Source organism: Apium graveolens, chromosome 11 (assembly GCF_009905375.1).
Source record: "Apium graveolens cultivar Ventura chromosome 11, ASM990537v1, whole genome shotgun sequence".
Taxonomy (NCBI): Eukaryota; Viridiplantae; Streptophyta; class Magnoliopsida; order Apiales; family Apiaceae; genus Apium; species Apium graveolens.
In genome coordinates, this window is record NC_133657.1 from 166,035,814 (window position 1) to 166,052,885 (window position 17,072).

Genomic DNA, 17,072 nt, shown 5'->3' on the forward strand with positions numbered 1-17,072 from the left:
TATGAACAGAACAGAGATACACACACATTCTATAACAAGAACACAAAAACAAGAATCCCATTCATCCAAATAAAGAACAACCATAACACAGAAGTTTATATAATAGTAAACAAGAGGAATACATAAGGGAAAAAAGAACTCAGGACAAGAAAATCACAGACGAGAAGGAGGCAATACAGCAAAACACTCAAAGATCCTTGGAAAAACACCACACACCGCGACTGTTAAAACTCAGAGAAAGAGATTGGCAGAGAAGAAAAGACTAAGAGCTGTAAAGATAAAAAAAATAGAAAGAGTAAAAGGGGAAGGCCTTTTATAGGCGAAATCCGGAATCCCCACAGTCATCCAACGTGGCAAAATCTGAAGCCTTCATCATACAAATATATATATATGTGATTATATAATACAGGAGCTATTGAACATTACAATTATTATGGCACATGACACATGTAAGGCATCCACCCCAGTTAGGTGTCCTCCGCTCCTAGAACGAACGCCTACGATTCAAAGATACCAACCCCAAAACCCTATCATTGGGCTATAAATAGCCCAAGGAAAAAAGGTTATAGCCCCAGGAAAAAAATTTTGGGGTTAATCACTCTCTTACACTCATATACACACACAGCCACCTTGCATTTCTATATATCCTCATCTTCCCCAAAAGCGAGTTCTTACTCTCATACCGGAGGCGCCGCGGGACCCAAACCCCATTTTTGGTATTGTTTTGTAGGAGCCCCATAGTAGCTACACCACAACAGCACCGAAAGATCCAGACACGGTATCAAAGAAACAGCCCCGCCAGCGGAATTTATCATGGGGATATTGAGAAAACTTCCGAGTCACTTAATTCAGTTCTCTCTATGCTTCTATTATTTAAATGAGCTCTTCCGATATCTAAATTTATATTTTGGATTCGCAAACGGATCATTGTTCTAAATTTATTTTCTCTTCACGAGATTATACATCTGCTAAAATCTATTTCGTTACAATGGAGTACTCGTCAAGGTCGGGCGAGCTTACTCTTTTTTCATTAAGTAACTCAATTCACTTCCAAGAAATTTGTAGTTACCACGGTGTTGATTTGCATATTTTTTGCGAACGTTCAACTAATCCTCTCCCCTGAACAAGGGATTTTTTGTACAAATTGCATTTTAAATACATTCTTCCATAAACAATATATAAGCGCCAGTAGCAACTAATTTCTCTTTGGTCATTATTTGATATGAAACATAAGTTCTTTTTATGTAATATGAAGGTATAACAGGCATGTGTTTATTAGACCCTGTCTGGGCTGGCGCTAGGTGGAGTTATCACGGCCACAATCATCCTCTTGCCACGCTCTGATCGACTATTTTCTGCAAATTTAATGCTTCCGTTATGTAAACCTTGGCTTTTTTCTTCTTCGTTCCACTCTGATGCATAGAAATCTTCTTCTGATTTTTCACCTTTTTCTGAAGGCCCGAGAAACATGCTTCCCCATTGCGGAAAATGCACGAGTGCTACAGGCAGAGTAAGAACCACTGCCATCACTCCCATCCCAGACAAACCAGCTGGTGTAGAAAACCTAGAGCCTGTAAAAAATATCAACTGCGTTAAACCGCCTCCAAAGTTGCCCCCTGCGCCAGTTAATCCGCTAATCAAGCCTAATGATCGTCGGGAAACAAAAGGAATGATTCCATATGTTGCACCACAAGCTGCTTGAGCACCTATTGAGAACAGAACCATGGAAAGGATGGCAATGGGTAGTGAATTGGCACGGCCTAGGCATATGCAAAAGATGCCTCCTAGAGTTTGAACTATCCATAGAATCCATAATCTTCCCCTCATTCCAAATTTTTGGGCTGCTAAATCAGAAGCATAGCCTCCAAATGGTCGAGATACAAAATTGGCCATGCCAAATGTTGCAGCAATCATTCCTGCTGTGTTAAGTTCCAAATTGAACCTGTCATAAAAGTATGTGGCTATCACATTGTTTATGCATAGCTCTACACCCATAGAAAAACCATAGAGGGTAAAGAATATCCACGTCCGGTAGTTTTTGACTGCATACCAAAACACCTGAAGAAAAACAAAAGTTTATTAACAATACATTTAAGCGCATGTTTGGCTAAGTAAAAGCACTGTGTCGTCAACTTAAAAAAACCTCCTATAAAACTCTTAAGTTTTTAAGTTTCAATTGTAAAATTTTCAAATATTGCATGTGTTTTAGAACTAGAGGGACAGAGAACTGACATGAGAGAATTTATCTTTGGCTACTTGGCCCTTCTTTTGCAGAGAACCAAGGTTTCCATCAGGCAAATCTTGGCCAAGGGTCAAGACCATGATACCGATACTAAGATGGAGAAAGGCAGGTACAAAGAAGGCAATCCTCCATGCAGTGAAAGAATGAGCTCCACATCTCTGAATTAAGTGATAAAGAAAAGGCATCAAAAGTTGAGTAACTCCGCCCCCCATATCTCCCCATCCTCCAGTGGTTCCATTAACAAGCCCGATAATTTTGCTACTAAACATTGTGCTCATCCAAAATTGACAAGACACAAAGGTAGCAAGTGAAAATCCAATCATAAACCTGATTGCAATATATCCATCAGCTGATGACACGAAAGCGATGGAGAATGCAATTGGAGCTGCTAAAATGTTGATGACAGCACAACCATATCGCGGGCCTATAAGGTCACAAACTGCACCCATAACAAGCCTAGAGAAGATGCTTCCGGACACAGAAGCAACTCCAGCATTTCCTATGTCACTTGTTGTGAGGTTTAGATTGTCGCGGATGATTGGAACGAGGGGAGCAGCAGCAAAGGTGGATAAGAAACAAGTGAAAAAAGATATCCAAGAAAGGTGAAAGGCTCTCATGTGAGGTGGTGCAAAGGAGAAAATCTTAAGGGTTTTAGCTTTGTGCTCTGAGTCCACCGGCAAATCAAATTTAGCTAAGGTAGAGGTCAAGATTTGTTCTTTGCCTGTTTCACTTGCCTCACCAGGCAATGAAATTACCAAGGAATGATTTTTACTAACAGCCATAAAGGTTGAGAAAATATGCGTGGCCTGTGTGGGATGAAGTTGGTACTTGGTACACCAGGGGAAAAAGAAGTGCTGGTGTGGTTTGAGCAAAGGGGGTATTGCTATGTATTTATAAATTTTTCAGATTGACAAAAGTGCAGCATACTTTCAACTAAAAGTGCTATAATTATAGATACTATTATAATTTTAAGATTGATTACTTTTAAAAACTTGTTTAAAGAATCACGATTACAGAGAGTTAGAATAACTTGTGAAGGGGAATTAAATAATATTTTTTTTAATTAAGTATTAGAGAGTTTAAAATAATTTTATATTAGATAGCAGTCTAGATATTTCGAAAAGATCATGTAAGGGCTAACAGGATTATATTTTCTCTATTTGCTAAATATAATTATTTTAGCCTATAATCATTTCACACAAAAAATAGACTATTTTATTTGCAAATTATGTCCAAGTCATGTCTATGAAAAGTACATTCACTTTTCAAATAAAGCGAGTCACTTTTTTATAATATTCAAAGCTTCTATAATTCCACAGCTATTTTATATCTTGTAAAATTGACACTGGATACTATCAAATTAATATGGAAAGCGACACTTCCAAGTTGAATAGTTGATACTAGCTAGCGAGAACAAGAACTAGTTACGACTTGCGAAAATAAATAGAAGTGTGATAAATATGTAAAGTCAAGTACACGGTGTCACTGTGATGATATGCGCCATTGATATTAAAATTCGTAAAATTCACGCAGAATAATACAATTACAAAAATTACAATTGTTATCATAATTTTGGTGGATGCTGGCTCAATATATAAATATATTGTTTCGTAAGCAACTGAATTTAAATAATAATAAATATTTAGTTGATTTAATTCTTCGTTCATTGTCTTTCAGTTCTTTATATTAATTTTTGTGTTTCAAATAGACCACAAAATCAAAATATTATATACTTTTATCCCGATTAAAATAAAAAATGAAATGAAAAAATTTTATATTTTACAATTTTCAATTCAAAATAAAATTTAAGAAAAATTATATAATATTAAAAACAATCATGTCCAAATATTATATTTTACAATTTTCAATTCAAAATAAAATTTAAAAAAAATTATATAATATTAAAAACAATCTGTGTATCGCAATAGTTATAAACTATTTACAATATATATGTATTTAAACTATCATTAAAAGGGATTTTAAGAACCGACTCTCATATTTGGGGTTCTAACCGCTCCTTCCCCATTTTCCGGTCATTCCTTCCCTTTCGCTTTCCTATACTCTCTTCTACTTATCAATTTTTTTTAAAAAAATAAGATCTAATTCTTTTTTGATGAAATCTTATTTAGTACCTTATTATAAAAATTGTTATTCATGGCCATCTTTTCGGATGTTGGTGTGTTCTGTTTTGATATTTTATTGTGTCATGTTATGGGTTTCGCATCGAATCTAGAACGGTGGTGGATATTTTAGGGGTATTCGTTACTCCAATATCAGTTAATTTAATTGATAGTTCTGAATATTGAACTATATAATACGTAGGTGGATGTCAATGATCATGCTGCTACTAGTTCAACAACTGGTATATGTTAGATCGTTCGAGATAGCATTGTAATATTTTTATATCGAAGAAAATGAATATTCATTGTGTTAAGTGATCTGAAAATAAAATAATTATTTATTTAGCTTATTTTTTATTTCACAATCAGATTGTAATTTGACAATTTGAAAATTTATTCCGGATGAATTTTAATGTTTTTAATAAATATATTCCTTTTTCGTCAAAAACTATCATTCTTTGATTTTTTTTTTCTTTTATGTTTAGGAAATTAGCAAAGAACCACTTAAATTGGGGACAAAAGGAATTCCCAGCTCCTATTCATAACAATACTGTATAAAAATGCTTGGACTTAAAATATTTATCAATGCACGATTGCACGGTGAAGGACGAACGGTGCAAAAACTTGGGTCCAAAACATAGGTGAATAATCTCTTCAACTTGATTTTAGGGTATAGAGGGCGGGGCGAGTCTATGTAAATTTAAAAAGTCCTTGTTTTAAATATTGCAAATGTCTGACTTCCGGCAACTCTTGATAACTCTGATTCCTAGGTTGCTTTTCAGAAATCAGAATTATTCGGTTGAGATAGCGATTTACAATTTATTGAATAATTTTTAAAAAACCGAATGATTTATGGGTGATTTATCGGAAATTGATCAAATCAAACAAATATTTTTGACCGGTTTTAAGCGATTTCTCGGCGATTTTTTAAAAATCGATCAATTTTTATAACAGAAAACACAATATTTATTTATAACCGTAAAATATTTATTTTTTTATTGCTATTTTTTTTCTTTCAAGAACAGTCCGAAGCATGCGCCCTGCTAATCAAGCTCAAGCATTTGTTGCTGATCGACACCTTTGCAAGTTGACGGATACCCAATGTTTGACCAAGTTTTTTTTATAAAAAAATAAGGAAGTATTTATGAAAAATATTTATTTTAATTATATTTTACCAGAAATTAAATCATTTATTCCATAAAAAATATAGTTTAGTTGTTATGATTAAATTAACCGAACACTAATTATAAATTAAATATATCATTAGTCAGAAATATGAAATTACATGTTTAGAAAGTATGTTTAATATATTTTAAAAAGTAACCAAAATGATATATAAATTTTAGTTAAAATTGAATTAATTTATTCCTAAAAAAACAACAGCTAACAAAAATAAGATGGAGGTCATTTAGAGTATCTTTAATGCAAGAGCCCAAGTCCAAGTTTTTGAGGAACCAATTGCATACCACATAAGTAAAAGCTGGGTTTTAAGAAAAATTGTACAACTTACTCCAATGCAAAGCCCAAGTCCCCCATTTAATATGTCCCACTTATTTATTTTATGTTTTATTTTTAATAAATATTATGAATTAAATAATGGATTAAATAATATTATTTTCCTATAATTATACTCATATTATTTAAATGATAAGACATTATTTAAAAATAAAAGACATAATTAAACAAGACATAATTAAATTAAATTATATAATAAAAACACACATTATAAGAATAAGGAAAACATGAAATGAAAAATATTTTATATGAAATAAATTAACGATTGTTATGAAATTGTGAGATATGCTCGATCTAATCAGCTTGTAGTTGAAGATACTTCTGTCTATCACGAATTCGAACATTATTTTGAATATATCTTTCATAAGGGGCAAAAGGTCTTCCTCTAGGTTCGGTCGTGATAAACCATTTGTTGCATCATCGTAAGTTGGTAACGGACCAAATGGCGTAGCATATGTATCTCTTTCATCCTCGACACTCATATTATGTTATATGATACATGCTCTCATTATTTTAGCGAGATCTTCTCGGTCCCAAAATCGTGCTGGACCACGTACAATTGCGAATCGTGATTGTAGCACACCAAATGCTCGTTACATCTTTTCGTTGTCCTTCTTGATACTTTGAGAACAATCTTCTCTTATCACCTTGAGGACGGGAAATCGTTTTAACGAAAGTTGCCCATTCAGGATATATTCCATCTGTTAAATAATATCCCAAATTATAGTTTTTACCATTAACATTGTAGTTTACTTCAGGAGCACGACCTTCTAGCACTTCATTAAATACTGGTGAACGGTCTAACACATTTATATCATTGTTAGAACCAGCAACTCCAAAAAACGCATGCCATATCCATAGATCCGATGAGGCAATTGCTTCAAGCATAATTGTCGGAACTCCTTTATGTCCAATCATGAACATACATTTCCATGCTTTAGGACAATTTTTTCATTGCCAGTGCATGCAATCAATTTTAGTAGACGTTGTACGTCATTTTAGTTTGGCTTTCGTAAATACTCACTCTCAAATATCAAAATAACATTAGTGACAAAATCTTTTTAAATATTCAATCGCAGTGGACTCACCAATACGCACATAATCATCAACAGCATCTGCAGATATTCCATATGCCAACATACACATGGCCGCCGTACACTTTTGTAAAGGTGATAGCCCTTTCCTTCCCAACGCATCAACCCTTTGCTGAAAATATGGATCAAAATTTGAAAGAGATTCCACAATACGAAAAAAATGGGTCTTCCCATTCGAAACCTTCTTCGAAATGTCTCAAGAGGATATACTGAATTTTCTACAAAATAATCCTTCACTAGACGATCGTGAGCTGATTCACGATCTCTGTTTATCACCCTGCTTTGCGTGGATGATGAGCCTTCTCCATAAAGTTGATTCAAGAGTTTAAATCGATGTTCTTCCATTGAATTATCAAGTAACAATTGTTCAATGACTTCTTCGGCCTCTGCACAGTTATAATCCATATTTGACAGAGTTGTAATTTTGATGAAGATTGTGTAGTATGATAATGATTTATAAAAATGATACTGAAAGAACTATGTTATATAGATAAAAGGAATACATTCCAACAGGTACATTACAACAGTCACATTACAAGAAGGAAAAAACAAATACTACACTCCAACGGTCACATTCAAAGAAAAAATAAAACAAACACTAAATTCCAACGGTTATATTACAACAAGAAAAAAACAAATACTAGCTTCCAACAGCTACATCATCCTTGATTACACTTCTTCAAGCAACTTGGCATGCATCTCGCGGTGAGTTTCATTCATTACAGTTGTATCAGCCATCATAATCCTTAAATCTATACCCTTTTGTCGAACATCATTAAATTTATCTATTAGATTTAATTTTCTAGTCGTATCGGCCTTCAACTCTTCATACTTAGCTTATATATCTTTTTTTGTTTTGGCCTTCCCTTTTCCCTTCTTAGCCGCTTTTGCACCTTTAGGACGAACTGGAGATTCCACGATATTTTCATGTGTATCATCATTTCCTGATGTTGAATAAGCTCTAAAATCATTTAATTTAGTGCGCTTCCCACTTCCACGACTTGAATTTGGAATTTTCCACTTAGGTTGTCTTCGAAACTCGTTCCAATGTAATTCAAAATTTGACTTCTTCTTGTGTCTAGTTTTATGGAGATCATGAGCTGCTTCAATAATGTTGGCCATGTTTGAACCACTTCTCACTACTTCTTCAGCTTTTTCGTAACACGCTTCATATTTTTGAGCCCCTTCATTTATTCGTTGCCATCTTTTTTTGTAGATATCACTCCTCTTTTGATAAGTCTGGGATAACCCTCTTCACAATATTGGTGAATTCGATCCCAAAAAGTTTCACCTTTTTGATCTGCACCGATTATAGGATCAGTAGATACATTTAACCATGCACTAATTAAGATTTTATCTTCACTCCACTTCCATTGGGTTATAGCATCTCGCTTATTTTCGACTTCGATAATATCATCGTTGAGATCAATAATGTTAGTAGCATGAAAAGTGGAAGCTTGTGAATGTGGAGAATTTTCATTAGTAATCGAATTTTGTTGGATTTCAAATTGTGGGTATGCATTTTGAAAATTTTGGACAAAAGGAAATTGAGAATTTTGTGGATACGGAAAATACGGATTCGAAAATGGAAATTGAGAATTTGGAGTTTGAGCATTAAAATTTGAATTTTGTTGGTTGGAAAATTGAGAATTATCGATATTTGGATTTTGACTATATGGGAAAAAAAGATTTGGAAATGAATATAGGTGTTGAATATTCGGGAATTGAGAATTTTGTGGGTTTGAGTTTTGTGATTTTGAAGGTGAATAATTATTTGGATTCATTGTTGATAGGATAATACAACTTATTTGAAGAAGTGAAAGAAGTGAAATTGGACTCAATAAAATCACAAGGTTAGTATTTATAGGGTTAAAATTTTAGAACGTTAGGATTTTAAAAAATTTTAACGTTACAATTTTCAGAAGGGCAACTTTACTTTTCAAGAAAAAAAATTGTTATCAACTTTAATACAGTCAAGTGGCAGATGGATGGATAAGTTGCATAATATAAATAATAAATATAATGTTGATAGGACAATAAAGCAAAACAGGACAGGAGTTGGCCAGCCCACCTACTCGGGCTTGGCCAACTTTTGCTTTAATCTGCAACGCTGAAAATTGAAAAGGGGTCCTTCTCACGCAACCCAACGCAACACTCAGGCCTGCGTTGGAGTTGCTCTTAGGCTCGAACTTATTCAATTAAGGTGTAAAAGTATCTTGACCTTTCTGCTCTCTGCACGGAAAATTAATGGCCTACAAAAGAAAAAAAAACTTTTTAAAATACTTTTCGAAAGAAGATTAGTGATTAAAGTACCCCTTATGGTGAATAATATCTGTAATCAAACCTAATTGGTTGAATTATTGACTTAAAATTAATGTGAAATCGGGATTAAAATTATATTAGTTATTTAATAAAATTATATTTATTATTGAATTTTGTAAATTATTCATACTTAAATGAATATAATTATTTTTAACAAAAGTTTTCGGATTAAATGCTAAGAATATTGTGTTGGCACTAAGCTTAATGTGATGTAACTAAAATGAAATTGACGTAAGTGAACTAAAGTTAAGAGATTGGTGACGCGGAAAACCCGAGATTGGGAAAAAAATCGCGGGTGGGATTGCGTGCCCAACCTAAATGAAATCCACTATATGATCAATTAGATTACAATGGCGATGTTTGGATATATGTTTTTGTTGCAGTATCATGACTAATAAATCCTATACATGTTCTAAGTTCAGGAAGAAAAATCCAATGTTGTTGTGGTCTCTTTTCTGGTTTTATATTTCTTCCTTTTCTTGATCTTTTTTGCTCAAGTGTTTGTTGTATGTTTTATGTAGTGATGTTGTGTTTGTCTTCATCTTCTTTTTCTTGCCTTTATCTTCTTGTTTGTTCCCCTATTTTCTCTAACTCCCCCTTTTTTCTCTCCATTTCAAATTTTGGTTGTTGATAATACGGATATGCACACCTGTTATTTCTCCGATAAACTCGGCAAACATCGGACTAAATCCTGCTCTCAGATGTTTACCACTCTGATGATGTCGTTCAGGACATCAATTCAACCTTCATGTCTCGACCTGCCTTCTCATCCATGACATGAACATGTTCGGTCATGTAGTGTGGAAATTCAAGTATAACAATAGCCCCATATTTTTTTAATTAAACAATTTAATTAATAAAATCTCTGTTATTCCCAATGAACTAACAATGAGATTTACAGAGGGGGGGTTGAATGTAAATCTCAAAACTTTTTCAAGTTTTGGACAGTTTCAAAAGCTAAGTGTATGATGAACAGATGTGTGTGAATTGCTTTGAGCAGGTGCAGACAGATGTATATTCAAGACACAAATGTAAAGAACACAAAGGCTTTTAAAAACTTTTCTGGTGGATTTGTTGTTCCACCAGAGATGTGTATTTCAGAAAATCTGTGATATAAAGAATTGATCACAGCTGCTTCCTAGTACAAACTAGATGATTTTCTCTCTATATTTTTTTAAACAGCTCTGGAAAAATCACATCTAATTACTAGCTGCAACTTGGTTTATATATCACCAAGTTTTCAAGTGAAGACAAAGATAAAATACAATTATAAAATAGTTCTTCACATGTTTCTTCTTCATTTCTCTATCCAATGCGATCTAAGATAATCTGTGAATCTTTGAATACTTCCTTGTTTGCACCAGAATGGAAATGCTGTTTTTTCTTGATTCCTCCAAGAGGCTACCACATTCCAATTATCTCTGTCAACCCATGTGCCTCTGTCAGCTTATGAATTGTCTCTATCAACTGCTATGAAACTGAGCATCCGTTGATGGCTTTATCTGTTGATGCTTTAGTGACATCCATTGATACTTTAACAGTTGAAGCTTTATCCGTTGATGCACTCATCCGTTGATGGATGTTATCCGTTGAAGCTTTAGAGACATCCGTTGAAGCTTTAGAGACATTCGCTGAAGCTTTGTTTCTCATCTGTTGAAGGCCTTTAATCTATCAGTTGATACTACTTCATTTACACAAAATTACAAGACATGAAATATTTACAATTAGCCCTCCTATTTGCATATCCACTAGTAGTCAACATGACTTATAATTTCCCATAACTTCTAAGAATTATAACTTAAATATAGAGACTGAAATGTGCTACAATACTAAACTTATTTCTAAGTAAAGCTGCTCCATCAACGGATAGCCAAGATGGTCTTATCCGTTGAGGCTACAAACACTAGATTTCTACTTAAGTGTTTTGTTTAACTTATCATCAAACTAATACATATATTCCTAACAATCTCCCCCTATTTATGTCTACTAGAATTGTAGGCATAAATTCAGGGTTAACTTGATGATAACAAAACACTTAACAAATATATGAGTTGAAATCAAGTAGAAATTCAAAAGTGCTGCAAAAGTGTATGTACTGAGATAGAATTAAAGATTTACAGTTATTCCAAGGGTGCTCCTTTAGTCTGAGCAAATCATTTTCTTTTCCTTTGTTCCTTTGTTTTCTTCCCTAGCCTCCTGTCATTTTCCTCTACTTGGAGTTGGAGTTGTCTGTAGAATTCAGCTTCATCTTCTTCACTGATATCCAACTTAGATTGCATGTCCTTGAGAGTTTCATTACTGGCAATTTTAAGCTGGTCTTCAAGTCTGAAAAATCTTCTGACTCCTTTGTTGTCTCTGAACTCCATCAACCAATGAGGTGATTTATGAATTGTAATTCCATGCTCAGGGATGAGTAATGTTCTAGGCAAGGAATTTGACTCCCACCAATTCTTCCTTATGCTGGCAATCTTGTTGAGAATCTCAGTTTTAGCAGTCCTGGTAAAGCCAGTATCCCTTTTGATAGATGAGTAGACTCTAATCAAGGTAGAGTAGCCCTCACTTAGAATTTTTTGAAGAGGCCAAGTCCTTTCCACACTTCCTTTATACTTGAACACTAGCCTTTCTGGTAACTGTCTATAGGCATTTATTCCCCTTACTTCCTCCAGCTCATCCAGGAAGAGTTCAATATCTGTATGTTCTTTTATGTCACAAATGTGAACATAATCATCCTTTGAGGCTTGTGGCTTAGGCTTAGGCTTAGGTTTATGTTTCTGAGTGAATTTACTTGAGATTAGAGGAGGTGTGGATTTGGATTTTCTTTTCATTTTCTTTGGTGGTGGAGAAGTAGTTAGGAAGGTAGGAAATTTGATAGTGTCCCAATCAATAGGTTCCTCTTTAGGGATGATTGTTTCACCATGTATATTTATACTGGGATCAGCCACAACAGGTTCAGGAATAGAAGGTAGTGGTTTAGATTTTGATTGGGTTTCCTCAGTGTCATATTCACTCTTCCTTTTTGCCTTGACCTTCTTTATGTTCCCTTTCTGCCATTCCTTTCTTTCCTCACTCCTTTCCTCCACACTCTCACCAACCATATTCCCCATATCCACGTTTATGCTTTCAGTCTTGTCTCCTTCACTCTTGTCTTCAATCTTCTTCTTTTCTTCAATTTGACTTAACTTTAGCTATTTTTCAAGCTTTGCTTGTGCTCTTTTGTCAGCCTTCAGCTTTTTAGCTTCTTCATTTTCCCTCTTGGTCTCTTCCCTCTTGGCTATTGAGAATTTGGGATGTCCTTGCATCACACAGATGCTCTTTCCCTCTCTATAGATGATAGCCATATTCATTCTTTCCACTACATCGGTGGTCTCTTTGTGCTTTATGATGTTACCACCCAAAACTTTGTCTTTATCAGGCTTTGGAAGAGGAAAATCCACTTCTTTTAGTTGAGCAAAGCTTAGAGGGTTCTTTGTAGAGTCCTTGTTGAATCTAGTGGTTGGCTTGAGTACCATGGGCTTTAGGTTCCTGAAAGAAGTTTCTCCAACCTTATTCCTCCTTACTGGCTTGTGCTCCATAATGATTGGCTCAACTTTTATGCTATGTTTCACAAATAAGGATTTTGTAGTTGAAGAGCCAAACACTTGTTGCATCCTTTCATCAATTTTTCTCCTTTGCTCTTTCACCTTCATCTCAGCTGCTGCTAGCTGGATTAGATCAATTCCATCAAGCATTCCTTTGATTTGAAGTGTTGGAGAAGTAGTGATGGCTGGAACTAGCACTTTTGATATTTGTATATGTGTAGATGGCTCCCCTTCCCCTTCCCCTTTATTCTCCCCCTTTTTGTGAAGAATGGTGACCACAGAGTTTTCAATAGCTTGAACTCTTTCCTCCAATTTGGCCATCTTCTTTTCAGCATCTGATTCTCTTCTCAGTCTCAGTAACAGTTCCTGCATGGTACCAAAGGGCATGATTGAATCCAGCTTCTCAGAATTATAGGACTTCAAGTCAGCTATATCCTTCTTGAGTTCATCCACACTTAGATTCTGTCTTAATTGTTGTAGCTTCATGAGATGTAGAGAATCTAAGTGGGCTTGAAGAATAGCATTGGTACCAACATTTGAAGTTTCCTGAATTGCCTTTTGGATAGCCATGACTTGTTTGACTAAGGATACATTGAAATGCCCTGGTGTAGACTCCTTTGTCAATGCCCATTCAGGTAACTCTGGAATAGAACTTGGGCCTTCATCTCCCCCTAAGTTCATGCTTCCATCAAAAGAATCAGAGTCATCATCATTAGAATTTACTCCAAATTCTTCAGATGGCTCACCAGCTGTAGAAGGCATCATATTGACAGCAGCTTTATCCCTTTGTAGAGATTCTGAAGTATGTACTAGATTTAAAGTCTTTTCTGCCTCCTCATTGCCCTGAATAGCCAACAGTTGATAGGCTGACACAGGATGAGTAAAAGTGTCAGCATCCAAGGAAATGTTATCAATTATAGCTTTGTAATGTTGCTGAAATTGTCTTTCCTTTTCACCATCATCCACAATCATTGACTCACTAGCAATGGCTGGATTCATCCTTATACCTCATGTACCTGCTTTTCTCTCAATTTCTCTCTTTTCTTGCATCAGGGGCTCCCCCTGGCTTACACTCCTCACACCCTCACCTTCACCTACTAAGGTGGTACTCCTCTCACTTTCTTTTGCCATGCTGGAAGAAATAGCATGCATATTTAGACTCTCAAGCTCTCCTTTTTCCTGGGAGCAACCCAGCCTCTCACTCAAGTTTTCACTCCCTTCCCTCAATCCTAGAAGTGATTGTACAGTAACCATGTCTTCTACACATGGAGTTAATTCAGTTGTTTGTGTAGAGACCATCAACGGATAAGGAATATCCGTTGAATTTGAAACTGATGGTATCAACGGATAAATGCTGTTAAGCTTATCCGTTGAAGAGCAACCACTTGTCAACGGATGAGAAATATCCGTTGAAGAAGGAAAATAAGTAGAAATTGAAAGTGCCATGATTGTTGAATCTGTGTGGATTGATTTTAATTTAGGGGACACAGATTCTTCAACCAAATCTGAAAGAATTGGCTGATGATCCAACAAATCATCTAAGAGATGATGATCACCAGTATTTGAGTGGGCTCCTCCCTGAGTTGTAAAGAGGGAGAATCAGGAATTGATGTGAATATCATGTCCACATCCAGAGATGGTGATGGAGAATTTGGTGATTGATGTATGTCAAGTTTGAGAGAATGGGGCTGTGACTCCACATTTGTTGGAGTCACATCAAGCTAAATTTGAGAAGGCATAGATACATGTGGTTGTATTTGTGCAGTGTGTGCACCCTGTGTGGAAACTAGGGTTTTGACCCTCTTTCTTCTTGTGAAGGCTTTTACAGGTGAGTGTGTGGCTTCAGTCTCCCTCCCTCTTTTATTCCGTGTCCCTGGTTGGGGACTATTTTCAATAGCTACACCCTTTTGGGAAGATGCAACTAGGGATGAGTTTGAATCATTTTCAACCACCACAGTCTTTTGAGAAACTGTGGCTTGGCTAGCTAGGGTACCACTCACCTCTCCTACCTTATTCTGGGGGTTTTCTTGATGTTCACCCCTCCCCTCACCACTAACACCATGTACACTCCCCTCAAAGTTTATGGTAGGTGTTATATTAGGTCCCAATATGTTTGTAGAAGGGGGGTTGAATACAAACTATACCGTTTAATCGAATAAAATGCGGAATAAAAAAGTGAAACAAAATTCAAGTTAAATAAAACTATTATTAAACTTGAAAGGTGTTACAACAACGGTATCATTTACAAGGGATTAATCTCAAATAAATTATTCCAAATCTAGAATAAATTCGACATGAACTTTTTCTATTTTTGAATAAAAAGATCAAATGCTAAAAGCAATTTGTGATTAAGTTCTAGGGATTTTGATCCGCTAGATAGTTACACAAGAACAAGAGAAGGATTTCTAGTGGTTTAAATTTAACAATAAATACTAGAAATTAATGTCCTGATATTTTGCAGTTGAAGATAATAAGTTCTCTGTTATTCTTTTTGTTCTGTGTTTTTCAGTTGGTTGAGATATTCAATTCTTCTGTTGAAAATCAGCTTCTGTACTTTAGTAATCAAACAACCACTTGATTTGTTGGCAAGACAATCCTTTTGATCTAGCAAGACAATCGGTGAGACTATTGATTGAACTGGCAAGACTATCGGCAAGACAATCATTTAAGCTGGAAAGACTATCGGCAAGACAATCTAAAAAGACTCGGAAAGACTTTCGGTATGACAATCCAATTGTCATACCAGTTCAAATATTTGTCTTGCTGAGTTAATTTTGAATATTAATTCAAAATCATTTCTGAAAATGCATAATATTAATTCAGAATTAATTAACTAATTAATTCAATTAATCAATAAATTAATCTTTGCAGATATAATTTATTTTCTTAATTAAATTATATGACTTAATTAATTAATAGAGAATTAATATTATTCTTGAACAACAACCACTCTTCTGACAATCTTCTGAAAATCACTGAAACTTATGAATCCATTTCACCACTTCAATGTTGACACTCGATGTACTGTCTGGTTCATGAATGACTAACATCTGTGATGTTTCTTCATGTCTTGACTTTAATAACTTGATTTTCTTCAGATTAAATCCCTGTAAATATTTGATACCCTGACGAGATCTCTGTCACTTGATTAAATCCACAATCTTGATTTATATCACTGAGGCTTGATCAATTTCTTGAGCTTCTTCCAGTGAATTAAGTCCTCAAGTCTGTAGATGAACAATGTTACTTAATCCTTTGACATATGTTACTTATTGAGATCTCTTTGACGATAGAACCACTATTTACTTGTTACATCCTTATTTAAGTTGAGTTAAATTCTCGAATAAACAAATAGGCTGTGATATATGCCTTTCAATCTCCCCCTATTTGTTTGTTAGACAATAACAACAAATACCTAGAGGATAACTCAACTAAGAAATAAGAAAAAGATATAAACAATAATTCAAAGTAAATAGCAGAAAAGATCTGGATTATATTTAACATTTTCCAGATTCTAAAAGAAATTTACAAGTGAATACAAGATAGATGTTCCTCTAGACTGAACATATGACTACATTTGTCTATCTTGATTCATAAAGCTCTAAGCATATTATATTAAGTTGAGCTAATTGAATTCAGTTGTCTTCCCTTCCGAATTCATCTTCTTCCAAATCTTGAAGCAGCTCCTTGTCAAAGACACGATCCTTTTCTGAAGTGAAGCTGGCTGGTCTAACTGGTTAAACTCCAACTGACTTCAGCTTATTCTTAAACTAATTATACCTTTTAATGTTCTTTTCACAATAAGCTTGAATCAGATCAGCAGCTTTAGTTTTCAATTCAGATGAGTATCCAGCAGTTCTTAAGTGATGTTCCATCCAGACAAGATGCTTAGCAGAGTAGTCTTTAAGAGATTGTGAATCGAGCTGGCAGATTTGAAGACAATCTGACTTAAAGAATCTTACTTGAAAGGGCAAGTTGACCACTTGAGGACTAGCCCTATTAGAAAACTCTTTTAGCCTTTCACGAAGGACTTCATTCAATTTTGAGCTTCTTTTGACTTTGTTGAGATGAACCCAAATCTCTGATAAAGAACGATTCTCAAACAGATGAAGTGATACCTTGAAATCCCTCACTCTGACAATATAAAAATATGCTCATTTCATTTAGAGATCTGTCAAAAGCAGCTGTGATCCTTGAGATT

General features: G+C 34.8%; 2 protein-coding genes across 2 annotated transcripts; both read right to left on the reverse strand.

Annotated features, from left to right (window-relative positions):
• Positions 1 to 1,212: 1,212 nt before the first annotated feature.
• Positions 1,213 to 3,028, reverse strand: LOC141698017 (high affinity nitrate transporter 2.6-like). The gene is made up of 2 exons (XM_074502609.1): positions 2,233 to 3,028; positions 1,213 to 2,058 (listed from the first exon to the last, which is right to left on the reverse strand). Exons 1-2 carry the CDS (start codon positions 3,022 to 3,024, stop codon positions 1,276 to 1,278), a joined length of 1,575 nt encoding a protein of 524 aa, XP_074358710.1. The 5' UTR covers positions 3,025 to 3,028; the 3' UTR covers positions 1,213 to 1,275.
• A 3,362-nt stretch (positions 3,029 to 6,390) lies between these two features.
• Positions 6,391 to 7,376, reverse strand: LOC141696100 (uncharacterized). The gene is made up of 3 exons (XM_074500287.1): positions 7,182 to 7,376; positions 6,966 to 7,083; positions 6,391 to 6,812 (listed from the first exon to the last, which is right to left on the reverse strand). The coding sequence occupies exons 1-3, from the start codon at positions 7,374 to 7,376 to the stop codon at positions 6,391 to 6,393; spliced, it is 735 nt and encodes a 244-aa protein (XP_074356388.1).
• Positions 7,377 to 17,072: the final 9,696 nt, after the last annotated feature.

Excerpts from the sequence above, each read along its gene's own strand:
- LOC141698017 (XM_074502609.1), bottom strand. The coding sequence starts at position 3,024 with ATGGCTGTTAGTAAAAATCATTCCTTGGTAATTTCATTGCCTGGTGAG. Across the intron at positions 2,059-2,232 it reads CCAAAGATAAATTCTCTCAT|GTGTTTTGGTATGCAGTCAA; the intron begins GTCAGTTCTCTG and ends GTTTTTCTTCAG.
- LOC141696100 (XM_074500287.1), bottom strand. The coding sequence starts at position 7,376 with ATGGATTATAACTGTGCAGAGGCCGAAGAAGTCATTGAACAATTGTTA. Across the intron at positions 7,084-7,181 it reads ATTATTTTGTAGAAAATTCA|CAAAGGGTTGATGCGTTGGG; the intron begins GTATATCCTCTT and ends CCATATTTTCAG. Across the intron at positions 6,813-6,965 it reads TGATGATTATGTGCGTATTG|CATGGAAATGTATGTTCATG; the intron begins GTGAGTCCACTG and ends ATTGTCCTAAAG.